The sequence below is a fragment of the Xiphophorus maculatus genome, chromosome 5 (genome assembly GCF_002775205.1).
Source record: "Xiphophorus maculatus strain JP 163 A chromosome 5, X_maculatus-5.0-male, whole genome shotgun sequence".
NCBI classification, from domain to species: Eukaryota; Metazoa; Chordata; class Actinopteri; order Cyprinodontiformes; family Poeciliidae; genus Xiphophorus; species Xiphophorus maculatus.
This window is the reverse complement of record NC_036447.1, coordinates 11,974,192-12,000,081: the sequence shown is the minus strand read 5'-3', so window position 1 is coordinate 12,000,081 and position 25,890 is coordinate 11,974,192. Positions and strand designations below refer to the sequence as shown.

At 37.6% G+C, this 25,890-nt stretch overlaps 1 protein-coding gene across 7 annotated transcripts in view; it reads right to left on the bottom strand.

Moving 5' to 3' along the window:
- Positions 1 to 6,690: 6,690 nt before the first annotated feature.
- LOC102235489 (adhesion G protein-coupled receptor L3-like) overlaps positions 6,691 to 25,890 on the bottom strand; it is a 162,981-nt gene continuing 143,781 nt past the window's right edge. For 3 of the 7 annotated variants that reach the window (XM_014471006.2, XM_023333512.1, XM_023333511.1), the window contains exons 20-26: positions 20,701 to 20,869; positions 18,476 to 18,655; positions 16,739 to 16,832; positions 12,963 to 13,091; positions 10,885 to 10,902; positions 10,089 to 10,391; positions 6,691 to 9,177 (exon numbers count right to left, since the gene is read on the bottom strand). In XM_014471006.2, the coding sequence (XP_014326492.1) occupies positions 8,537 to 9,177; positions 10,089 to 10,391; positions 10,885 to 10,902; positions 12,963 to 13,091; positions 16,739 to 16,832; positions 18,476 to 18,655; positions 20,701 to 20,869 (1,534 nt within the window). In that variant the 3' untranslated portion in view covers positions 6,691 to 8,536. The remainder of the gene's footprint in view (positions 9,178 to 10,088; positions 10,392 to 10,884; positions 10,903 to 12,962; positions 13,092 to 16,738; positions 16,833 to 18,475; positions 18,656 to 20,700; positions 20,870 to 25,890) is intronic. The other 4 variants (XM_023333514.1, XM_023333513.1, XM_023333515.1 and 1 more) reach the window with 4 other exon arrangements.

Below are 25,890 nucleotides of genomic sequence, written 5' to 3'. Positions count from 1 at the left end.
TATTAAAAGAAAAAACATATGCAAAAGGTGGGCATGAAACAATAAAAACCACAAATGTACAGAACGGTGAAAGAATGAAATCACAACTGGAAACTTAACACTGATAGGTTGTTCTTTACAAAAACTAGCCATTAATGACTGTCGGTTTTCTTTCACCTCCCTTAAAAAAGCTGCTTTGTTACCCAGTTCATTACAATAACTATTTCTAAATCAAAAAATACATATAGTTCACCAGTTAAACTTTCTGAACTATGTTCATGGCTAAAGTTTAAAAAGAATCAGCCTATCATCTGTGCTGATAATTTTCCATTCTTATTGCTCACATAAGCTGCTTCATTTTGGTTGAAATCTCAAAACACCTGCCGTCATTCACATTTTCCTGCTTTCAGTGTCAAAAAGTAAAATCACTCTGAAAATGTTACAGAAAATTAATTTATTTTAATTGTGTTTTCTTTTTCAGCCACCTTTAAAGCACTTCCAGGATGGTGTTTATCTTTAATAAAATTCTCAATTTAAAACAAAAAGAAATCAGCTGACATAACATCTGACTCATGTAAAGTAAAGTTAACATCTTTGCCATTATTTTAGGGGTTTACCTCTGCTATGACTTGAGAGAAAAGTCAAAGCGTACAGACAGCATTGAGCTGCTGCTTCGGTCTTCTCCTCTTCACTGCTGTAGTGGAAAGCCCAGCCTTCCAAAAACAATAAAATCTATTAGTTTATGCCATTATGGGATTGTTATGTTTATAGTGGAGGAACAGACATTGTCACAATCACATCCCCAAAAAGACACACAACAGCCACCAAGCTGTCACAATGAAAATGCTGTGAGGCACTTTTCTGGAAGAAGTATAAAACGTTTCCCTCTGAAGGAGTTAATCTTCATGCTGTCTTGAATAGAGCTCAGTTAAACAATGCCAGGAAGAGCTGAACTGAGTTCAACTTCATCATGTTCGAGAAAGCCTCATTAAATTCCAAGTCCTCAAATAAATGAGCTTCCTTTATGAACGATTGCATTTGAATGTGCAACACCGTGGAATGTGTAATGGGACAAAAAAGCATCAGAAGTGTTAAGTGCTTTATGCTGGCAACTATTACTGTGTTTTATATGTATGGAAGTCATATTTGATTTTAATGAATACACAAACTTATCCAGCTGGAATTCCAACTTGCATTTTGTTTTATTTCTAACTGGACACTTGGAAAATCTGACTTCCAATTACAAGTAGAATGCACCTGACTACTCAAGACCAATGATGGCGTTTTTAAGGAGAGGCAACACCAAGATGCATTGGTGTTGAAACTAAACCTTATTCTTAGTTTGAATCAGAAATCTGACACTGTGGCTTGTGGCCTGACCTAATTTACATCACATTCTTAAATTCATCTTTATTTGGCCAGTTACCGAAACTAATTTCTAACCCCAACATGATTTTGCAGGAACAGCAAGTTACATCTATCTCACAGGACTTAGTAAATAACACATAAACTATCAATCAGCTTTTGCTTCACTCTCTGTGGGCTTCAACAAAATCTAGCAGTTATGATGAACTTTGAGATGCAATTAAAGCCTTCGAAAACATGCAAAAGATCTGTTTGTAAAAAAGTATGCATATTCATCTGAGAACTCATGAATGTCGTAAAGGGTATTTAGAAACTTCTTCTAAAGTGTATTCTGTGACATCCTGACGTTTTTTTTTTTTCTTCTTCTCCTTTTTGCCACGTTTCAAGTTTGGAAAACTGAAGCAACATTTCTGAATCTGTGCACTTCATAAAAGATCAGATTTTTGCACTTTCTACTCTAGCTTTTTCCAAATTAAATTCACCGCATTTGAATTCCACAAGCTTGAAGAAATTATGAATTAATCATAAACAAACACAATAAGCAGACTGATTCCCTTCAATTTAAAATCCTGCACATCATCGCATCCCCTCTGCCTTTGGTCTTTGAGCTGAGTGTGAGAGACATGTCACCTTGTAAGACATAACTGAATGCCTTCCCTTGAAGCAGCGAAACAGAGAGAGCAGGAAGATAACACAGCCAGGCAGCACTAACCGATCAGAGCACTCCTGCAGAGATATGACCCACATAGCCCAGCGCTCATTTAATCAGGCTGCTTCTGGCAGAGGAAAGAGCGAGCAGGAGGGAGGTGTGAATGTTAGGTGGCTTCACTTGGTTTCAAAGAAAATATCTTTATAGAAACTTCATTTTCTTCTTCCTTCGATCCATTTTTTTTTTACCATATTTTTTTGTTCCCTACTAGTTCTCATTTTCCTAACTCCTGTTGCATTGTTATGTTCTTCAAATTTCCTGATCAAAGCAAATGAAAGATGGTAAAATTCCAGACACTATGCAAGTGAGTGACAGAAAAACAGTTTTGGTGGTGTAGCTAGACGTAAATGGTGGGATGGATTTATGTTTTTGGTTTTAATGCAGGGACAAAAACATATTTTAATTTTATTTAAACCAGTTTTGCAGAAAGTCAGTTAGATGGTATAGAAATTGAAACCAGACATTTACACATGTTGTAATGAAAGACACAACAAATTCTGTGTCTGACATTAAATTAGCCTAAGCCTTTCCTGATTTATGGCAGTTAGGATTTCCACGACTATTTCTATTTCCTAAAACAAATGAACCTCCACACCCAACTGCCCTATTACTAAGGCAAGACGTCAAAGAGATGCTTCCGTGTGTGACACCATGTAAAACACCATGCAAGACATCAGGACACAAAATTGTGGACCTCCATATGTCTGTTTCGTCCTTAGGTGTAACTTCCACCACACATCTACAGGTGTCAATCTGTTTAATCAATTATACAAAAATATAATTACCACAGGAATGTGTAGCCATCACAGCATCCATAAAGGAGACGAGTCTGGGGGCTCAGAGATAAGCGTGTTTTGGTGCAAAATGCTTGAATCAACCCTGGAGCAACAAAAAACACCTTGTGAACACACTAGCTCAAGCTGGTAAGACAGCATCATTAGCCATAGTGAAAAATGTTCTATCCTTAACATGTACTGAAAGGCCTCTCAATAAAGGAGATATTACTCCAAATGCAAAATATGTCTTGTGATGCAAGAGGGACTGGTGTGTTCTGCAATCATAAGGAGTGTAGAAATATTTAATAAACATCTCAAGATTATCACCTAGAGATTATCACCTAGATTAGATTTAAGTTTCTTTGTTCTTAACCTTGGTTTTTCCATATGTATTCATTTCCTGTCTTGGTGTGTGTATGGAGAAGGCCCAAAATGGAAGTGGAATCCACGTGGTAAATAATGAAATAGTCTTAATTAAGAAATCCAGAAACAATTTACAAAAATGTGGGATGAATACACAGAGCAACAGAAACCAGGTGACATGAAGCGAACAAGAGGAACCAGCAAGGAGTGAGAGATGGAGAGGAGGTGGTGTACCGGGAGCGTGTTTGGTGGAACAATGGACCGGGACTGATTGCTAATTGAGTGCAGCTGGTGGGGAGACCAGAACCAGGCTGAGGAAGAGAGAGAAACATGACAGAAACAAATCTAAGTAAGAATAACCAAACACAAGAAATTAATAACATGATCTTATTAACATAACTAAAACAAGAATGATCTGGTCAGAGAATAAGTGAGGAGAACAGACAACAAATAAATCAAACTAAAAACCCAGAAAAACACAAAACAACCCAAAATCCTAACATTTTCAGATCTTAGTGACAGTCTTCAGTTATAGTTCTTTGTATATCTTAGTTCTTAAAAAAATATTTTCTTTTGCTTGTTTCCCTGTTGTTCAGTTCAGGATCAGATTCTACTGTTACCTCCAGCATGTATCCTAGTCCTCTCAGGCTTAGTATAGCTTTTCCCAAGAGTTTGATTTCTGTCTGTTTTTGGTTTTGTTTATTTTTTGCTAAGTTAATAGAGTAATTTTTCAACAACCTGCCTCCTCTCTACACAATCCTGTGACTTAAATGGTTCTTCCGAATGGATGATAACTTAAAAAAAGCACAAACAAATCATTTATAAAGTGGCTAAGAGAAAGTGTAGATCTCAGCACAATAGAAAATTTCTTTGCAGAACTGAAATGTTGTGTGCGAACAAGGATGGCAGCAAATGGGCCACAATTCCAGGAAACTATTGTGAGAAGCTTGTAGAAGGACATCTAAAGTATTTTGTCAAAATAAAACTGTCTAACCAGCAATTTGACCAAATTCTGCAGAAATGCCCAGCTGTGAGTTTAAAAAAGGAAACCAAAATTTGAAAAAGTTATTTATTTTTTCTGTAAGTTGGAAAATAAAAGGAGGATCTTGGCAATCACCACCTAATGACCTCACATTGGAAATGTTTAGCTTGATTTACTGTCACACAGTAAGAAAAGAAGGTTACGTATCTTTTTACACAACGTATGTAAGTATCTGGTTTCATTTAGATGTCAAAAGAATACCCATACAATTTGTATTTGCTACTATACAATGGCAGCACTGTTTGTACCGTAATTCACTTACCTTGTAATTCACTTACCAACTTGACAGCACTGTAAGGAAAAGATGGAAACAGTGTATTTTTAGTTAATGTTTAAGTATCATTAAGGAATGTTTTGTTACATAAAGCACTCAATAAAAACTTGAAGTAAAAACACATTTTGACACTATTTTGACAAATGTAAAAAATAGTAATTCATTTACCAAATGTAGAAACATTATTAACATTCCCTCAAAAATTAGCAAACTTAGATAAAATGAGTCTATCACCTTTTCACAGTTAAAATTGCTTTGTTTACCCTGCCAGACCATTTTACTGTTATCTTTGAAAGTATATTTTCAATTTTTTCACTTACCTGAAGAGATATTATATATATATTTTTTTTTAAACAAGACAGCTGAATCTTTTAATCAAGTTTATTCTTCTATCTCCCCTTGTATATAAACTTTTGATGTTGATGACATGGACTGACATATTTCTCTCATTACAGTGGAATTTAGCAAATAGAAATAAATGTGGCAGTTCTAACTGTCATGTTCTGTGTTGTCTGTGTATTTAATTAGAGTTTTCTGTGTCCCCGAGTCTTTGTGTTGTCCTGTCTTCCCCTTGATTGTTTCCCAGGTGTGTCTCGTTTCTGTGATTACCCTCCCGTGTATTTAATGTCACCTGTGTCCCAGTGTCTCTGTCGGGTCCTCGTCTCATTTGGTGTCTATGTCCTCAGTCAGTTGTATCAGTCCACTCGTTTGCTCTGTTGCTACCTGTGTTGAGCCCCTGTTTCCGGCTCAGCAGTGCTGCCGGGGTTTTGGACTTTTGGATTTTGGTTCGCCATTCTCACCATTAAAATCATCATTTTCATTTCTACCTGGGTCTCAAGCGTCTGCCTCACCTCACCGTTTCATGACACTAACTGTTCTAATACAGGAGATGTTTGGTCTGATGTAACCTCAGACACTGAGAACAAAAGTGTGTGTTTCTTCTTTTTCTTTTGGTGTATGTAAAGTTCTGATTTCAACTGTACGTGTGACCAAACTACTCTTTCCTCAAAAAATCCTGCTATGCAGAAAAAAACCATTGAGGTAAATGAAAAAAATGTTTTTTGTGCAAGAGGGATTATGACTCAATCAGAGTCTTAGTATCAAGGGAGAAAGATAATGAAAGCTGAGGGATTAGAAACCAACACTATTCAAAGGGTTACAACAAATTGCTATCGAGTTAGTCAGCAGACAGACCACCAAGGTGACCAGAAGTCTTCTTTTTTTGTCTGCATACAGTTTCTTTCAGCAAATGAAACAGTTTTTTAAAATTAATTTTTGCTTCAATAAATTAAATCATAAATGACTAGTGTCCAGTGGTGTGTACTGACAGGTAGGTTACCATTTATAGTCTAGCTGCAGGTGACAATCAGTATATGACTAAAAATGGCTCTGGAGTTTGAGTGTCATCAGACAGACATTGTCTTAGAAAAAAAACATTTTGAGAGATTTCTGTAATGCAGTAAAGCCTTGTGAGTAAAACATTACTAAAAGAAATGAGATTTTCAGGTGCTTCCGTTCACTGCCACCATGCAAATATGAAGCAGGTTGGTGTGAAAGTAATTGGGGTATAAATGGGAATCATGATGCATCCGACAGCAATGCTGGTCAGAATCAGAGACCTGACTCTGTGGCAGACTAGCTATCCACAGAGTTCTTATAAATATCTGGGCAGTTCTTTAAAGTTTGCAAGCTAAATAGTTCATGACTTCTTCATCACATAAATTGCTCCCATAAAAATAATGTCTTCAAAGAACTTACATTGAAGCAGGAAGCCTCTACTTTTGTCCTGGGTGGCCATCATGTGTCATGCACTACGTTCAATTGCTTTTTTGAATTTATTTTGGCATATGCAAATCATTTATAGATGTTATACAATGCAAACCTGCTGCATGCATATATACCTCTAGGACTACAAAATGGTCCTAGAATAAGTTGCTTAATCTGATTATGTCTTGCCATGAGGAACGCTCATTTAAGGCACTCAAAAGATTTTGAAATATATAGGCTGTTTATATAAGCTACAAGCTGGAAGTGGGTAGCAATATATTTAAAAAGTACACTGCAAAATACTTACAGCTTTGACTCATGATGGTCATGAAAAAAAAACACTGATGGATTTCTTTAATATATGGCATTAAGTTCTAAATAAATAAAAGACATAAAAGGACCCAAGACACAGAAACTCAAAGCTATGTCAGTAATTTATTTGTTGGCAAACAACTTTCACTGTTACAACAAATATTAGTTATGAGATCATTCAACTTGGAACCCATACAAAAAGAATAAATAATTATCAGTAATATTGTAATAATAATCATGATCGTAATAACTTAAAAAGAAACAACCAAAAAAAAAACAAAAACAAACCCAGTGCCGCATTAAATCCTTTCTTCCCTGAAGCCAGCCTCCTTCCCTCTGAGCTTGTTTAGCCTTCTTTATACCAATGAACAGATAAATAAATAATTTCTCTTCTGGGGCAGAAATGAAGGGGGTTTGTGGGACACATGTGCAAGCTACACTTCATACACATATGATTTCCCCTCCCCCTTTTAATTAGTAAACATCGGCTTTCTGGGATTTTAGAAGGAGCTGTCGTGTGCATGTTCCAGTTGGAATCGTGGCACGTCACCTGCTTTTATGATAGCTCAGACAATAACAGCTTTTATCTATTTTAAACAGGGCAACAATGTATGTCAGTTAAAAAACTTGGCAATAGAAATTACATATTTCATAAAGCGTCCTATTGCAGTCTGTTGGTCCATCTTTATACTTCTAATCCAAGCTCCTCCACCAGCAACGCAGTTCCCCGAAAGGTACCTACTCCATTATCACTTCATTGTCTCCATCCAGTTTTACATCTACACAGTGGTAAAGCATACAGTAAAAACTGATTTGCAAAATGTGACAGTGCCGTTGCTATAAAAAAAAACAAACCAGAATGTCGTGTGCGTAGGGTAAATGCATATTAATTGAGGAGTGCTTTGTCATATTTACGAAAGAATGACACGAAAAGATTGTTCCTTGCTCCTTCTGAGGTCAGTCCGTGACCAGAATATATTTCATTGTGACACTTAGGAACAGTCCCAGAGACACAAAGTTTGCAACGTAAAATCCAAAAATAAAAGACTTGCAACATTTGTATCTTTTATTTTATTCTGTACAATACATAAACAGCTTCTGGTTTCTCACAATCCTTCTGATGATGAAAAACCTTTACAGAAGAGCGAAGAATCGATGAAACCCTATTCCCCCCCCCCTTGTTCATTCATTTGTAATATTATATTCTGTCTTTGTTTTCTGTAGCCACTACAGTTTGCAGGAATGTTACACCAGCCCATACGCAACTCCAGTTTTAGCAGATTTGAACAGGAAGAGAGTTTGGAATATCGTTGTGATATGGATGCAGTTGAACTGCCAGAATGATATGGGTTTTGTCGTGGACGATCATTAGTGAGGGGATATATAATACATCCTTCACTCGACTGGCAGGATTGTGACGCCTCTTTGGGGAAAGTTTATCAGTGAAGGTCCTGCTCTACCCTCTTGGAATAAGAGTTTTGACAGAGAGACAGACACACAGACAGACACGCAGCTCCAATAACCAGGGCTTGTGCCAACGTAGAGGTGTCAGTGGAAACTATTTGCTAGGATCTGCTAGAGGTCCATACCGGGGGGATCTTGCAGGGCTACAATCAGTCCAAGTTTCCAAATTAAAAGTCACAGATACATAATTGCAGAACCCCTCCCTGTTCTGAGTTGAACTTTCCATTCCTGCTTGATGCTCGCAGATTGTCTTTGGGACTCGCCCTTTCCAGTTCGCACCATTTATGACAACACGTTTTCTGATTTGACCAGTTTTTTTGACCAGTGATTTCTCAGCCACATTGTCAGAAACAATTGTTGTGTCACACAGTGTATGAATCCAGGGTTAGGTCAGCTCTGTCTGTCAGTCAGCAACACAGAATGATATCACTTGAACTTTGAAAGAGTCAAACTGGGTTTAAGAGGGATAAAGGACTCAGCTGGCTCTATAGACTGGTGACCAGATGAGAAGGGTCCACTGGTGGCTCCTCTGGAGATGAATCAGACTCCTCCTTGCTCCCAGACACCATATATCCATCGCTTCCCCCACGGCCCATGTGGTAGTAGTTCTGCAGCTCGTGAAGGTGATTCCTGGAGCCCAAGTTGGGCATGCTCTTATAGTATACATCATCCAGCTCTGGAGCCGTGGCGCTCTTACAGGGCTGGAGCTCCCCAGAGCTGTCCTCCTCTCCATCCGTCAGCCCGTTCATCTGCCCGTCGGGGAGGTCTGTCAAAACCGGCATGCTCGTGTAGAGCGAGTCTCTGTGGTTTGGCGAATGCGTGTGCTCGTCGGTGTGCTCATTGGTCAGCAGGGGGAAGAAGCTCTCACTGGGCTCCTGGGCAATGCGCCGCTGCCGGGAGAAGCTGTGAGGAGGAGGTGGAGGAGGCGGGTGGCTGTCCGGTGGGGGGGGCCGTGGCGGCAGGAGGGGTGCATTGGACTCCTCTCGGATGATCTCCAAACCCAGGTTCTCCTCATGGGGGAAAGCGGCGGGGTTGTCCAGCACTATAGGACTGTTGTCCTCTTTACTGCTGCCCACACAGCCACTCACTCCACTGCTGGAGCTGCTGCTTCCCCCAGCCATGCTCCCTGAAAGAACAGGAAAAAAATAAACTTTTAAAATCTACTAAAAGTCAACCTATTATAGGAAGATATAATGAAATTACAGAAACAATTTATGCTGCTGGCATTCTTATGATTTTAGCTCTACATTGTTAAGAGATGGCTCAATAATTTCCTCTTTGAAATAAATATCTTTTTGACTTACAATCATTGCCACATATTCCTGCAATGTAATCTCCTCTTCTGATTACACAGAGCTGGTTTTCAGTGAAGCATTTAAATTAAATAAAGCAAATAAATTAATAAAAAAAACATACATTGAGATTTCCATATTTTTTTTAGATCATGCACTTAATACATTATCTAGGTGCATGTACATCTAGATTATGTATTAGGTAGACATGCATCTAAGATGAAAAATTCAGAACCCTCCATCAGTGAGAGAAGTTGCAAAGTCGCAGGTTGTTCAAATACTTATTTTCCTCACTGTAACCATTTACTATTTTGCAATTATTTCAGTTGCTAGGTACAACACATCAAAGTTAATGCTTGATGTGTTGCATAAAATGAAGGTTGCTTAGAGCTGTGCAATGTTAGGATATACAACTCCTTCAGATATCTAGAGACAGTTAAAAAAATCTTACCAATAAATAAAGGAGATTCATACATGGTGAAGACAGAGAAAGTGAAGCTTCTCCAAACTACAGCTAATTTTGAAATAGTTAATCTGTTACATAGTATTTCCTTTTTTCATAAGCCTGTAACTGAGAGTGGGATTTCTAGATTTGCTTCAAACATTTGTGTTTTTGCATAGTGTTGGACAGGAGAAAGATTGTATAAATGTTGTGTTACTGGTTTCAGAAGCTTCTAGGCTCTGAGGAGAGCAAAACCTAAAACAGTGGGTCCCTCACAACTGGAAAAAATGACAGCACAGTTACCTCCGTTGGCCATACTGCTGTTAACCAGCTTGTTCATCAGGTTGTGACTGCGCTCAGTGGTGGCTCTCTCATGGTTGTTGAGATAAGGGGGAATGTAGTTGGATGTCAGCTCCTTGAGGATCTTCTTCTCCAGGGTTGTCTCCTTGTGGTTGCTGTGGGTGCCGTACCCGCCGCTTCGATCCAGGATCTGAACGCAGTCGCTCAAGTACTCGCTGCTGGCCATGCTGAAGTTGTTGGGATGGTTACCATTAAGAGGGAGCGTATCCATAACACTTGCGTCTCTGGCATTGTTCAGGATGCCCTCTGAGGAGCAAAGAATGAAGAAAAAAACGTGTTAGAATTCATAAATAAACTGACAAAAGAACCCCAATCGCTTGAATGCTTCAAGTATTCATGTATTCATGTCTGAGAAGCTTCACAAGTCATTTTAGCAGTTAAAGTGAGCTCTTCATGTAAAACAAATTAAAAAGTTAGAGCTTTACTGCAACATCCAAAAATGTTTTCCTGTATAATTAATGGAAAAAATGCTAAATATACTTCCAATGTAATGCATCTCACTAACAATGCTGAAATAAATGTATGCATTAAATGCATATTTTAAACAAATAGCATTTTCAAAGATAAATAGGCTTCCTTTTGATTTGTATGAAAAGAATCCAAATGACCTGAGTATGAAATGATGTAGAAGCATTGTGTAGAATTATGTACATAATGTTTTCTTAAGACAGCTCTAAAAGCATCAAAAGGGAATAAAGAAAGTTACTGCTTAAGAGTTCAGCAGTAGTTCATAACGTACTTGTGTCTCGGTAAGGTGCTAATGGACAGCATGAGGGGAAAGAGAGAAAAGAAACAAATGTGTGAGTCAATTTAACAAGAGCAATAGTTCAAAATGAGATGTTTGTTTGTCAATTCTGTAGTACTCCCTAATATTTGACTGGCTGCTTTTCACAAAGGTTAACCATTGTTCACACAGATAAAAACATTAAAAAAACATCACAAAAAATACAATTAAAACTGAAACAATTGAGTAAATGTACATGAGCCTGACATAAAGCATGCAAAGCAACATTCAAAGCAAAAGGCTGCAATAACGAAACATGCACACAAAATCGAGGATACATCAGGATATATAAAGTGATATTTCTTTTTTTATCTTCCATTAACTTATAATTGAGTTCTGTGTCTCTTATCTGCAGAGGATAAAGGTCAGAGTCATCTTAGTTTTGAGCCTCAGAGTTAAAGCTAATTGCTTATTAAAGCAGGGCCAATTCAAGAGTGAATATATTACTATCCAGAACACCCAGAACTCATCCTCTGGTTTTGAGACACATTTTTACTCATTACGTTTGTGTGAGAGATGTTGATGTTGCTACTATTGTTTTAACCACAGTAGATCTTTCTTGCTTTTTTAGGCTCCAAAACGTCTGATCCCAAAACCACAACAGCAGAACAATTACCAAACATTAGATTATAGCAGGAAGTGCTACTTGCTGGCAAACGTGCACCGTCAGGAGTTGTTTGGTCTCTGACTACATTAAAAAGCTATGTAAATCAATCTGGCTCTACGTGACAGTAATTACCATCTAAAACTAATTTCCGCTACTGTCACCAGAGGTGGCAGCAACAGCTGTAATGCATTCTGCCAGAGCTGCCAATGCGTCTTTTACATCACTGCGGGGGAATTTTGGCCAACTCTTCTTTATGGAATCGTTTTCATTCAGTCACATTGGAGAAATTTAAAACATAGTTGATAGAGATCAAGTCACTCACATTAAAAATAGAAAGAAAACTTTGTGTTTCAAGATGCTGACGATCTGAACTAGTATCTATCTTCATGATGAATGAAAGGCCTGCAGTGCCTAATATTGTGTTCTGTTTTTGCAGGAACTCTTGGATGAGTCGTTGATACGCTCTTGAAGTAAGTTTGGGTGACCGGCCACTCAGTGAAGAGTTTTGCACACTTGTGCTATTTTCAATAGACAAATATGGCTGTTGCTACGGTTCACTGGAGTGCTAAAGACTTAGAAACGTCTTTGTAATCCGTTCCAGACTTGTAGGATATTTATGATGTTTGTTTTTTTATTAAGCGCATAAATTATTTTTTGTATTTTTTTAATATTAATTTTATTTTGTATGCCAACTACTTTGAACATAATTTTAAATGATGCAGCTCAGACAAAAATGTTTCATAATTTGTGGTGTTGTGTTCTTAGCCTACTTTATATTCTGAGATTGTTTTTATTTGTGTTAAAATAAAATCATTAAAAAAATCATTTAATAAAGGAGGAAACGGCATTTTCACAAAGAGTCAGATTGATTTAGATAATTCTTTCCACCTGAAAAAATTAATCATCTTTTGGAAACTGCTTTCTGTTTTTCTTTGTTATTTTTGTCTGATATTAAAATATGTTTGAAGATCTGAAACATTTAGATGCAACAAAAAAGCTTGTCATCGGCAAACCTTCCTAACAGTACTGTAGTTTGGCTGAGAGAAAGCAAAGAATCCAGAAAATCTTGCGTTGTTATTTTACTTGGGGAGGATTTGCTCTTGGACCTTCTCATTTACAGCCAACTGGACGCATTTTCAATTATTCTACATCACACAAACAATCTTGGTGTCCCTCTTTAAGACCTTTAGCAGCTTCTACAAGATAATGTCAGTCTGCAACTACATCGGTGAAGTCACACAATCACAATGACACAGTATCCATGCAAGTAAGTTACAGTGCCATTCATCAGCTCATGTCAAAACCATAAGTCAGGTGCTTAAGTGCTTTTAAATAAAATAGCCATGCAAAAAAAAAAAGGTATAAAAAAAAACTGTAAAAGAACTTTTAAAAGTTGAACATTCATAATAGGAACATTAGGCCACACCTTGGGTGTTGTACATGCCCACGGCTGGGTTGTTATAGACTGCCGAGTCCCCCAGGAGAGTGTTATAAGGATTGTTAGTACCATGGGGACGAAGGAGAGCATTAGTTATAAGATGATTAGCCATGGCTCCTGGTACAGGCAGATAGAGAAAGAGAAAGGAAGAGCAACAGCCAAGGCAAGAGAAAAGGGAGGAGAGAAGAAAAGCAACAGCCAAGTCAAGAGAGAAAAAAAAGAGAGAAAAGCAGTCGAGTAAAAAAACGAAGAAGAGGTTAAAGGACAGAGCGTGTAGCCGTTGCAGAGTGGAAGTGAGCAAGAAGAAGAAGAGAAAAAAAGAAGGGAGAGTGAGATGGAGAGCGAGTGTGTGTTTGGAAGAAAGAGGGAGAGAAGAGGACACGTGAATCAAACAAGCAAACACTGTTTAGAGAGAAAGCTGAGAAAAAGCTTGACAAGTCATTCTTGCAGCCGATGCGTACAGGCTGAGTGAGGAGAGGGGATGGGAGACAGAGAGACAACGAGAGCGTGGCAGAGCTCAGAGCAGGCTGTGCTGCAGTTCAACACGCTTCAGCAGAGATGCATAAATACACCATAGCTAATGGACAAAAGGGTCACAAAAAAATGTCCTATTTTTCTCCCTCTGCTGCGAGACAAATCATGTATACATTAAGACACTACATTTATAAAAAATAACATAGAATACAAATGATCTTGACAGGCCGTATCAATTTCTTTTTATACTGAACAACAACTGGCTCGGAAGCTCAACTCGTAAGCGAGTATTTGTCTTACGGCTAACAGAGACACTAAAACATCTAAATGATTTTCATATAAATCTCTGGCATGATAGAAGAATATTTCTCTCAGTAGTGTTTGTATTAGAGAGTGCTGTGGTTGTTTGGATTTAATCTGCTGCAAACATCCCAGAGATTTTAATATTCTTGTTCCTCAGCTTGTGTTTCTTAAGATCTCTGACTGTTGAAGGTGGAGGTTGGTTGGGTTTTTGCTGCAACTGAATACAGGATCAAAGAAATTTAAACTTTTTTATCTTAAGTATAGCATACTATGCCATAGCTAACTTTAACCCATAGGGCTACTCTGCTTTGATCAATATTTCATTGGAACAATTTTGTTTTTTGGCATGGTAGAGCTTTAAAAACCATCTCTTTCACCTAACTTTTTTCAAACAGCTTATTTTTGTCAACATAATACAATAATATTTTTACCCCTATGGTAAAAAAAAAGTAAAGACAATGGTTAAAGTAGAGATGTCCCAACGGAAAATTTCCTGCTTCAATATTTCAATAAAACTTATGCTAAAAGTAAAGTAAGATGACCAACAACATTCAAGAAGTTCAACTCTCTGTGTCAAAAAGGCCATCAAATCCTACTGACTTGTAGTTTGTTTTTTTTATACTGGGGAATCAAAATGATCCTGTCCTGAAAATGACAGAAAGGCACAAAGGAGTGCAGCAAAGTTTCTAATTTACTTTATAAGCCTTAAATATCTGTCTGTTATGGAACATGCTGTATTTGACGTTTGGAGGTTTGCATCAGGTATTTGTCAGTGAACAAGCTAAATTATCCCTATAATATGTAACATAAATTAGCTCTGTATGCATTTCCTGCTGAAATGAACCATGTAGAAAATCATCCATACAGCCTGGACTTACAGCTGTCACAGATGACCGGTTCAAAAACTGTCAAAAAGAATTTCCTAGTCTGAAAAATCTTGACTCAGACTTTTTCAAGGCAGTTTACAGAAGAGACTTTGAGTGACTTCAGAAACACAGGCGGGATAAAAAAATAAATTTTCCTTTCTGCTGTCTCTTTCTATACAATAATCTATCTGGCGTGCGGCCGCACATTATTTGTCAATTTACACGTTACTTCGGTGATGCAATTGTCTGCGCCTGGATTTATTCTGCCTTCATCAGCAACCGCTGTCATTACTCAAACATATTTGATTGGAAAAATTCACACATCTCCCGGGAATAATTATGCTGTTATTAAGAACTACTTCTTTCTTTTGGTAATGCTGTTGTCTGAGTGTTATCAGATAAAGCGAGTATCCAAATTTAACAACCAAGCGAGTTCTCGCATCATGCAGCCGCAAATTTCGACGAACCGAAATAATTGAATGTGATTCCACCTTCGCTCATTGTGTCACCCTTTCTAGTCATTTGGAAATGTTCTGGCTGAGCAGCTCCGTCCACCGCACTTTAAAAGAGTGAGAGCAGAAAGGAGGTGTGAGTTTCCTAAGCCCAGCCTCACTAAGTGCGTGATAATTCAAGTGCTGACACGCACCATGCCTGCTTTAGTATCCATCTGTCATGCTAACAGCTTATTAGTGGCCTGAAGAAAGCGAGGGCCACCCCTCAACTTGGAGACTAACAAATGGCAGAGTGTGTTTGGTGTGAGTGTGTGCGTGTCAGACTGTCTGGCCATTTAGGTGTCTACGGCCTCATTACACTAGCCCTAAGCTGGTTGTGCTTATGGATTTCGCTACTATGGTCCATTATAGTGTCCTAGTCTGGAGTGAAGGAAACAGACAGCTCTGAAAATGTCAGTGATACTTTCAACTGCATGAGCTAAACCTTTGTTGAAAAGCTTTCTAATTATACTACTCCTAATTGAATACAATCAGCTTATCTAAATAACTGGATTTACCTAAGTGTACTGTAATTATTCATTTGCATATTGCTGTGTAAACTACGTAATAAGGTCTTTAAACGCTGAACATTTCACAGACCAACACAGAGTAATGTAAATACATTTTTCTTTTACAAATAAAACTTTCTTGCAAATAAAAATTTAGAAATGGAGGTAAACTTTTATTTTCTATCCTTCTTACTCCAATACCCCCAAATAAAATCTAGTGCAAGGGTTTATCCACAGAAGTCACCTAATCAATTCCCATCATCAAAAATGGAAAATGTTTGGCACACCTGCAACTCTACAAATACATGAACACAACTTCAATTAGATTAGCATAAATATGCATTAGAGCAAAAAGTCCAGAACCTAAATGCGAATTAGAATTTGTGGCAAGATGTGAGAATTGATGTTCAGGACACTCTTAGTGCAATCTGAGGTGAAAAATACACAGGGAGAAGGTAGAGAAACACCTTGTAGTGTTTCCTTAAACCTTAAACAGACTTGCAGCTATAATTGCACTCCTTCAAAGTGTTGGCTCAGAGGAGATGAAAACAAATGCACGCTCCTTTTTGTGAGTTTTTATTTGTTACCTGCCCTTCTCCTCCCCCCTGTATATGTATAATCCTGTACTTCACAATTATACATTACTTTGTGTTGGTCTATCACATTAATTCAGAAATTAGACTTCTGTAGGGCACTGAACATTTAGTTATCAAGAGACAAGTAATAGCAATAGAGTTCCACCATGCTAAGAAATACACACAAACCTTTTTTTTTCAATATTGCTTTACCACACATCTTCATTTTCAATGCAGATACCCCCCTGCAGGACTAGCTTGCCACTCTAAAGTGTTGCAAATTGGCTGGTGTTCTATTTTTGACAGGAGGCTGCCCCTTTTTCTTTTTTTCCTGCAAACCACCCACAGAAGCTGCATTAAAAACAGGAAGTGATATTTACACCTAATTCTCTTCATCATCGTTGCTTCAAGGATACAATAATCAGAAGTTTGGACTCCCACCACTTTGCTAAATGACAGCCTATGCAGCCTCCAACCCTCCTGCTATTAGTAAAGTAGATGTAGTGACAGTGATGTGGAAGCAAATGGTAGGTATCCCGTGGTTACCTCTGTTGAGCGTGGCGGAGCTGTTGATGTCTCCAGTGATGAAGGAGGACTCCTGTTTCCTCACAGTGTCGTTCCACATCCGTCTGATGCGACTCTACACGTGGGAGAAACGAAGGGAGAGAGAAAGTGTTGGGGAACAGGAGTGAGGATGGTGGGGCACGGGGCAAAGGCAAGAACGAAAAAGCAAAACGCAATTGTGACAGAGGGAGGGAGCAAGTGAGGGGGACAGGGCCGAGTGAAGGGAGGAAAGAAAGGATGACAGAAAGGGGAAGAAATCGGGTGAGAAAAGTGGAATATGATGTGCAAAACAAGGGCAGGAGAGGCAGTAAAGAAAAAAGACAAAGCAAAAACCAACGAGAAAGGGACAAAAAGTCATGCATCAGTCTTGTTTTCACTCTGTAAACCTGAATGTCAGCAACAATGTCCATGTTGGGCGGGGTTTGGGTTACCTCACTTTCATGCTAAAAGAAAATTGCCAATCAAAATCAGCTGTTTGAACTAATTACATTAAGATGCACAGTGTTTGGCAAAACTATTCAGAGATCTTATAAGATCTCCTGATTTTATGGCTTTACCACAACAAATGGCACAAGAACAAAAAGCAGTGCATAATTGGTATAGTGGAAGGAAAATGCTAAGTAAAAAAAGAAAATTTAGAAATAGCAAAAGTATAGTGAACATTTGAATTTAGGTCCTTGTTGTCTGATAGCCCAAGATAAAAATCCACTGCAACTAATTGTTTTCCTAAATTGCCTAATAAGATCCACATGTGTATTAAGTAACCTCTGCATAAATCCCATGAAGGCCTTGAAAGCTTTTCTTGCAACATCAGTGAACAAACAGAATAATAAAGCCCAAGGAACACAACATTCAAGCCAAACATAACACAGTGGACAATTTAAAGTAGGCCAGGTTATAAAACAATATCTCAATTTTTGGCTATCTCAGAGGACCATTTAATCCATCATCAATAAAAGCATGTGGCACAAATTCACATAAAGGACAAAGACTTGGCTGTCCACCTAAACTGCCAGGTTCCACAAGGAAAACAGAAATCAGAGAAGCAGCAAAGAGACCCATGTTAAGTCTGTAGGATCTGCTCAGATCCACAGTTCAGGAGGGAAAATCTGCTGCCAGTATTTTTCTCCATACACTTAAAAAATCTGGCCTTGATTGAAACATGGCGAGAACACATCGAAAGAACATTATAAGAACAAATAATACCCTGAACACAACATTAGAACCAAGACACATGGTGGTGGCAGCACCATGTGGTGGGGATACTGATGGGAAGTGGTGCTAAATCTAGATATTCCTGGAGGCAAAGCTGTCGGTCGCCACATATAAAAACCAGTTTTCAATTCCGGTAGAGCCAGCAATCTGGTTGTCTGTGCTGCTGTAACTGCGAAATAATTTCCCTGCTGGGATGAATAAAGTAATTCTATTCTATTCTATTCTATTCTATTCTATTCTATTCTATTCTATTCTAAAAAGTGTTAACTTTGGGAAGAAAGAAAATAAAATCTTCCACTTGGCAATTCTGCACTCTTTTTGTCCTAGTCTGTCACATAAAATAGCATTAAAATAAATTGAAGTTTGTGTATGAAATGTCATGAAATGTGAGAAAGTTTAGGCGGTATCAATAGTCTTGCAGAGCTCTGTGCAGTGAAATTTTTTTGACAATTTGAAAGTGAAACATGATAGACCCAAACCCCTCATGGCGCACTCCCGCCTCACCTGCGAGTCTGCTGTGCTGTAGCGTCCAGGTGTGCAGGCAGGTAAGCTCACCTGTGAGCCTGTAGAGTAGCGGCCTGGGGTCCGTGAGGTGGTGGTCTTACTGGAGGAGGAGATGGACGTCTCCACGCTCTTGCCGCTGCAGCAGTGAGTACGCAGACATTTGCCATACTCTTTGCGCACCTAAGCACAAATGAATTGGGAATTCAGTAAAGTGAAAAAGAAAAATTTAAACTGACTGAAGTATGCTACCTCACCCTTAATTATACTGAGGAATTTTTTTTTTCTTCTGACAAAGTAGGGTAAGAAAAACACTTCTTTTACTCATATTCCCTGAGTAAACATTCAACCCATAAAAAGCAGGCATTAAAAGATTAAATTCATAAACTTTTCTCTGCTAACACTAACCCTAAAAAAAGCCACAAATCCAACCGAAAAGGAGACTTTCCTTGGAGAGCCGTTTGATGCATTTGTACACACAGAGCATCTGCACTTAGATCCCAATCAAGTTAGAACAAATAAAGCCGTAATTGATTTTTAACAAGCTTGTTGGACTGGCAGACGTGTCTTGCCACATGCTCTGTTTGAACAGCTGCGTGCCGAGTTGCTCCATGCATCTTGGGAGAAACTGAGTTGGTCTGGGGCCAAAGAAAACCTCAGCACAGCTCTGAGGACAAACTCTCTGGATAGCTGATCCCATATCCCATGTACACACACACACACACACACACACACACACACACACACACACACACACACACACACACACACACATATATACAGTGTGTGTGTGTATATATATATAGTGTATATACATAAAAATTTTATCCCATGATGTCTTAGCTCTGTCTAGAAGTTGCATGTAACTTCATCATTCAAAGTGAAAATATAAAGGCGGTTATCTTTTGAAGATAAAAGGAAAGATAGAAGTTAATTTGAGCAAAGCAAAATCAGTGTGCAACTGTTACAACTGCTGCTCGGACATCAAAGCATTATAAAAAAAAAAACAACAAAAAAATAAATATATAAATATATATATAAAATTCAGTTGCAAATTTGAAAGTTCATGAAAAAACTAATTTGTTCTGTGTGTTAAGCTGCTGATGTAAATGTTTCCTACATTTCCAGGTTAGGGAACACGGAAACATTTCTCCATAGAGAAATGCTGACCGGTGATCCAGGAGCAGTTTGGTGGTGTATTTCCCAAGCACCATGTCAAAAGGTAAAAGTGAGTAAGTTGCTCAGGGATCAACACACTGAATCTTTGGGTACGGATCCATTCTAAATCTTTTTTTCTAAGCTACTTTTTAATAAAATATATTCATTTCTCAATTAAAATCTTCGCAAAAAAGTGCTTCTCTGTTTTGCAAAGCACTGTCCAGTTGCTTTTTAGGTCCAAGTCAGTGGCAGGGCTCTCCAGTGCTGGTGTCCTGCCAATTTGACATGTTTTCTCATTTTAAAGGATTGCATGTATCATTAGCTGTGTTAGAACACAATATCAGCTTAGTAATGAAAACTTAGTTCAACTTGTAAAACAGAATTTTCAGTGGCATTTGGATCACCTTGAAATGAAATTGCCATGAAAACATGAAAATAATCAAACTGCCAAACCTTGACTGGAATATTTTATACTATTTACAGATTCTTGAAAACTTCAGACCTTTACTTTATTTACAAAAACAAAATTAAACTGGATATGTTTTGCAAAAAAAAAAAAAAAACATTGTTAAAACCTGACCTTGTCTCTTTGCTCTGGACCCAGTTCTGTACAGTCATATTCAATAAATTCCAATAAGCGAGGTCAGTTTGTCAGATTAAAAGGTACCTTTTGAAAATAACATCTCACTTTTCATTAAGCCCACATTTTTGAATTAAATATGTTTTTTTTAATGGGCAGATGTGAAATTAAAATTTTAAATGTCATGTTTCCATTACCTGCTAGTGGAAAATAATCATAATTTACAGCAACAAAACTTTCAAGCATCCATTTGTGTGTAATTAATCTATATAATGTGTTGCAAGTTTCTTGAAGAGGTCTGCATTTGGCCTTATTCCTATTTGCAATAGAATGCCTGTACAGAAACATCTGACAGAACATTCTCACTACACTGAAGCAGTAAAGTTTGTAAAAAAAAGAAAAGAAAAAAGATTTCTCAATGTAAAAACTTTTGGCCACGACTGTGCTATATGTTCACTTATGTCAAACATTCCCCTTCCTGCCGACTCACTTTTTTCTGAAGGATGCAGTGGAAGATGAAGATGAACATGCCCTGCAGCGAGTTAAAAATGGTAAAAAGGTAGGCCATAATCACGGTGCTCTCGTTGATGTACATAAGGCCGAACGCCCAGGTCAGGCCCAACAGACACAGCAGGGCGATGGCGCCGATCACCCAGGACCTGCACAGGAAAGGGAAGTAATTGAAAATGAGCAATACTCCATCAGCTGTAGTGTGTTCCTCATGATTAAGATTCAGACAGGCAAAACTTTGCCTGCTCTCTGCATCAGAAAAACCAGTCAGCTGAGGCTGATGCATGTGGGATCAGGAGAGTGGGGGTCAGAGTGGGGTCATAGAGAGCCGTGACACTGTGGGAGAGGGATGGAGGAACAGTGGGAGTTTAACTTAAAAGAGTTATACCCTTACAAGTCAGAGTGGATTTCTTCGTTTAGATATCATCTCAGGAGAGGGAAGGAGGGTAAAAAGGCAGATTACATCAACTGCTGCTGTCAAAAACACTAAGTATTTTACGCTGTACTTTCAGCGAGTTGCAGCCAAACTCCATCAGTCTGAACACGTCAGAAGGTTAAAGAATACTAATTTTAATGGTGTCCAGAACTCTAACTGTTCGATGTAGTTCACTTTCCAAAGAAGAGCTTTCAAGGCTGTAAACTTTTATTTTAAATAAAGGCTACAAACGAATGAATCATAGGCCAAATGTCATTGAAATGCGGTCATGCTGAGGCACATCGAGGCAGGTGCTTGCATAAGTGTGTGTCTGTGTGAATGTGATTGGCTTCACAGGGCAGTAAGTAGAGGGACATTATAGCCATTACAAATGACATTTCCCTCCAAAGGTCAAACTTTTGGGTCTGCCACAGCCGAGAAGATGACTGTTAATTTGATTGGCTGACTGGGCAGTGATCACCTCTAATGCGAGGGATAGAAGCAAAGGGAAGCGGTGGGGGTGGAAGTGTGGGGGGACAACATGTGGAGGAAGATATTAGAAGAGCTATGAGGAAGGAAGGGAGACAGAGGAGGAGAGTAAGTGAGTGAGACCGAGGTGATTGATTCGATGTTGCCCTCTGTGGCACCATTCAGGCGAGACAGAACCTCCAATAAAGCTCGCCTGATGACCCTCTTCAATAACGGCTGCACTCATCTCTCTCTTTTATCCCACCATTTCACCTCTTCCTCCAAATCCCTCTTGAATTACTGTTTCTCTCTCATATCTGTTGCCCCAAATTCACATACCAACATTGTAACACATTGCCTTGCAAAAATATTCACTCCCCTGTATTTTATTGGGCTCTGATGTAAAATGGAACAAGACAAAGTAGTATATTATGCTTGTGAAGTGGAAGGAAAAAGATAAGATCAACTAATGATGGATGTGAACATCATTTTTTATTTTTATTTTGTCTTGCCACAGATTTTCAGTTTGATTTAGGTTGGGATATTTTAATCTATTTATATGCACTGATCTTAACTATTGCATGATATCGCTGGCTGCATGTTTAGGGTCATTGTCCTGCTTCAAGATTAACATCCATCTCAACTTTTTGGAGCCTCTAATAGATTTTATTTCCGGATTTTCCTCTGTTTAGTTCCATCCGTCTTCCCATCAACAGTAAGCAGCCTCCCTGCTGTAAAAAAAAAAAAAAGAGTCCTCACCGTTTAATGCTGCCACTACAGTTATTTCACAGTAGGGTGAATGTTTTCGAGATAATTTGTGTTCCTCTACATACAGTACCAGCTTGCAAAAGGTTTACATTTGGTTTCATGTGACCAGATGACCGTCTTCTATATTTCCCAAATGGCTTTAGGTAAATCTTAGTTAGGAGTATTTGCAGCTTTGAATTATCAATGATTTTCTTACTACCACTTTTCTTTAAAGGAAATGTTTGTGGATTGTGGATAATAGGTTTTTAGTCAACAACTCAACTGAGTTATGGATAAATGCCAGCTCATGCAGCGTTACACCTATAGTAGTTTTTGGCTACTTCTCTGATTTATACTCTTTCCATCTTCAGATTCAACAGTGCTAAGCATAATTTTCAAAGCTTGTAATAAAGTTTTACAACCTAATCCTGCCTTAAACATCTAAGTATAAAACTTGACTGGTTTATTAAGACCCTTGATCTTTATGATGCTATTTGTCAGGCCTGAACTTGCTTTTGCAAATGGTTATTGCAATTTGGCTGTGTTCAATATTAGTATTGCACATAACAGATTGAACACTTTATAAATCTGAATTAATGAAGTAACACCAATTCAGACTCCCTAGGCCACTTGTATGTGGATATGCTTGTCTAATTCAACAGAAAACATTTTAGCAGGGAATTCAGATATTCTAGTTCAATTAAGAAAATAAAACAAAGCTATTTTGTTGTCAAAACTGCAGATGTGCAATTTTTGTAATAAAACAGTTTTGTTGAGATGGAAGCAATAATTATTTTTCTTTTATTCACATCAATTAGCTAGATTGCAGACTATCTGGGGTCAATGTTTGCAATACACCCAAAGCAGAAAGACATTACCATTGATTAGTGAACTGTTACTTTGTAACTCACAAGCTATATTATTCTAACCCTTTCATGTATGGATTATGATCCTTTGTGTCAGAATTTTTTTTCCATTTAAAAAAAAAAATTCTTAAGCCATAAAAAAAGGTAGGATTTTTTTTTTGTAAAAATAATTTTTTTTAATTTTTTTTTTAATGTGATCAATTGTAATTTTGTCCAAATACAAAGTTATTTGAAAAATACATCAGTAGTATTGTTCCTTAGGGGTTATCTGATGTCACAATATTTTTTTTACTTGCAAGAGTCGTCTACAGTAGGAGGGACCGGGTCGGTTCTCATGCTTTTTTGTCTGTCGGCCATATTGTATTCAACAAAAATAATTTCTTGCATTTGCAGCTGATGGCCAGTAGTTGATGGTATATTTTATGATGCATTAGTGTCCACTTCAGTGGTCTGTGTGCATTTATAACATAAAAATCCACACGAAGCACAAGAAAATAGCTTTTAGATAGCTGTCCACTGTAGTGACCACTATGCATGAAAGGGCTAAAGTTCTTTCTAATATCTTGCAGTCCTCATGGTTGTTCAAGACTGTTCTCTAAGAAATCCTTTAACCCTTCAAAGAACAGATGTTTACTGTTGACTTCTGAAAGCTCTTGGTTATACTATTTAGGGATATCCAGCTAAAGGGGACCAAATACAAATGATTCTAACACTTTTCATATTTTTACTACATGTAATTAAGTCAGAATTGTAGTTTTTTGCACAACTCTGATAGATTAAATCCCAAGAACAAATGTGAAAACCTTTGCGAGGCATCATATCTCACCAGATCAAGTCAAATATTTGTATACTAGACCCTAATAAATCATAGGTGCTCAATAAATGAAGTTTTTAAGGTATTTTGAGTAGTTTGTTCAAACAAATAAAACAAAAACAAGCAAACCAAGCAAAATATCTCACTAGAAAGACGCCTTACCAGAATCAATCCACAACAAAGATAACTGAGGGTGGCATGAGATTAAAGAGACAAAGAAAACAAAGTGAAGAAAATAAATAGAAGGTAAAAAGAAGAAATAAAAAAGCAGAAATTATGATGGTGATTAAAGGAGGATAATAAATACTGAAATAATATATAAAAAATATGACATAATGAAGTGAAAGATGATTTCACACAATTTAGACAACTTTCACCATGCTAAGACAGACCAGGTTATGGAAAAACACAAAACAAAATAAAAGCATAAAATTTTAATTTATTGATTTCTTTTCTTAGTCATTTATCACATTATACCTTTATTGCACACAGAGATAAGCAAATACTTTTCAATAACGTTTTGCTAAGCGTTTAACATAACACAGATTTCATAAAAGAATTCATTGGCAGGGAAAATCAAACGAGGTTGAATTACATTGAAGTATGAACTTGAAATAAGAAATTACAGAATATCAGGCAGGTTCAGTCTCTGTAGAACAAAACCCTTGACATGAGTTATGCAATTTAAAGGAAAAATAAACTCTTGGAAATATGAAATATGTTTCATTTAGACTTGGCACAAAACATTGATCTGAGATGTACAACAGTTAGCCAGAAGCTATTTAGTATAGCATTTAGAAAAACAATTAATTCTTTTTTGCCACAAAATGTGATAAAGTTTAATTCTATCAAGAGTTAATCAGTTTTCTTGTATTGGAAATTATTCGGACAGTTTGGACAGTCGAGATCAAATGGATGATCAGTTATAGAGCCACATTTGATGTAGAAATCAAAGACAAGATGTCTGCAGAAGCAACTTATACCAGCTGTAAAGCATAGTGGCAGAAGGGTGAGAATTGTGGCTTGTTTTGCAATCACAAGACTTTTATAAATTTCTGCAGCATAAAACTCCAGTGCACTTATGTGGACATGTTTGTAGCCGATTACTTGTTACCAATCTAATTTTAACTCTCAGTTAACAAAAGCTAAATCGGAACGTTTGCTGCTTAGAGCTCTTATCTGGAGTATGTCCTCTAACTTTATTGAATTTCTACAGCTTCGTAGGGTTACTGACTGCTACTGAAAGTGCTGTGCATTTATGCAGGTGGCAGCACTTGTAACTTCATTAATTAGTCTTCACCTAAGCGACAGATACAGCCTGGTGGTCCTGAGGGTAAATGGCACATTGTGTTTGTCCTCCACTCAGACAGGTAAACTGTCAAACATAGCATAACACTCTCCCTGTTAAATATTTGTTAAACACAGCTTAGGTGGCTCTGAGCTTCATTACATCATAGATGTAAAGAGATATTCACGTAACACTTGGTTTTATGTGAATATTTTCCAGAACAAAAGAACTGTACTTGATTTAAAACAGTCGGAAGTTAGGGACTGATTTTCAGTTTTTTTCCAGCCAATACCGAATACAGCTGACTGCAGTTTCTCTTTAAGAAATACGCAGATAAATAAAAAAATAAGTAAGCATTCTAAATACTTTTGTTTCTTCTTTCTGCCAAAAGACTATGAATTATTAATATCGTGAAAAGCAAATGCTTTCTGTGTGTGGGAGAAAGCATTTGCTATAATAAACAAAAGAAATGTTGTTTAACATTTTCAGAGACAAAAACAGTTTACATATTACTGTCGTACATGAGTGTTTAACACAGTTAGCATTAAATGAATAAGAAGTCAGGTTTTCAA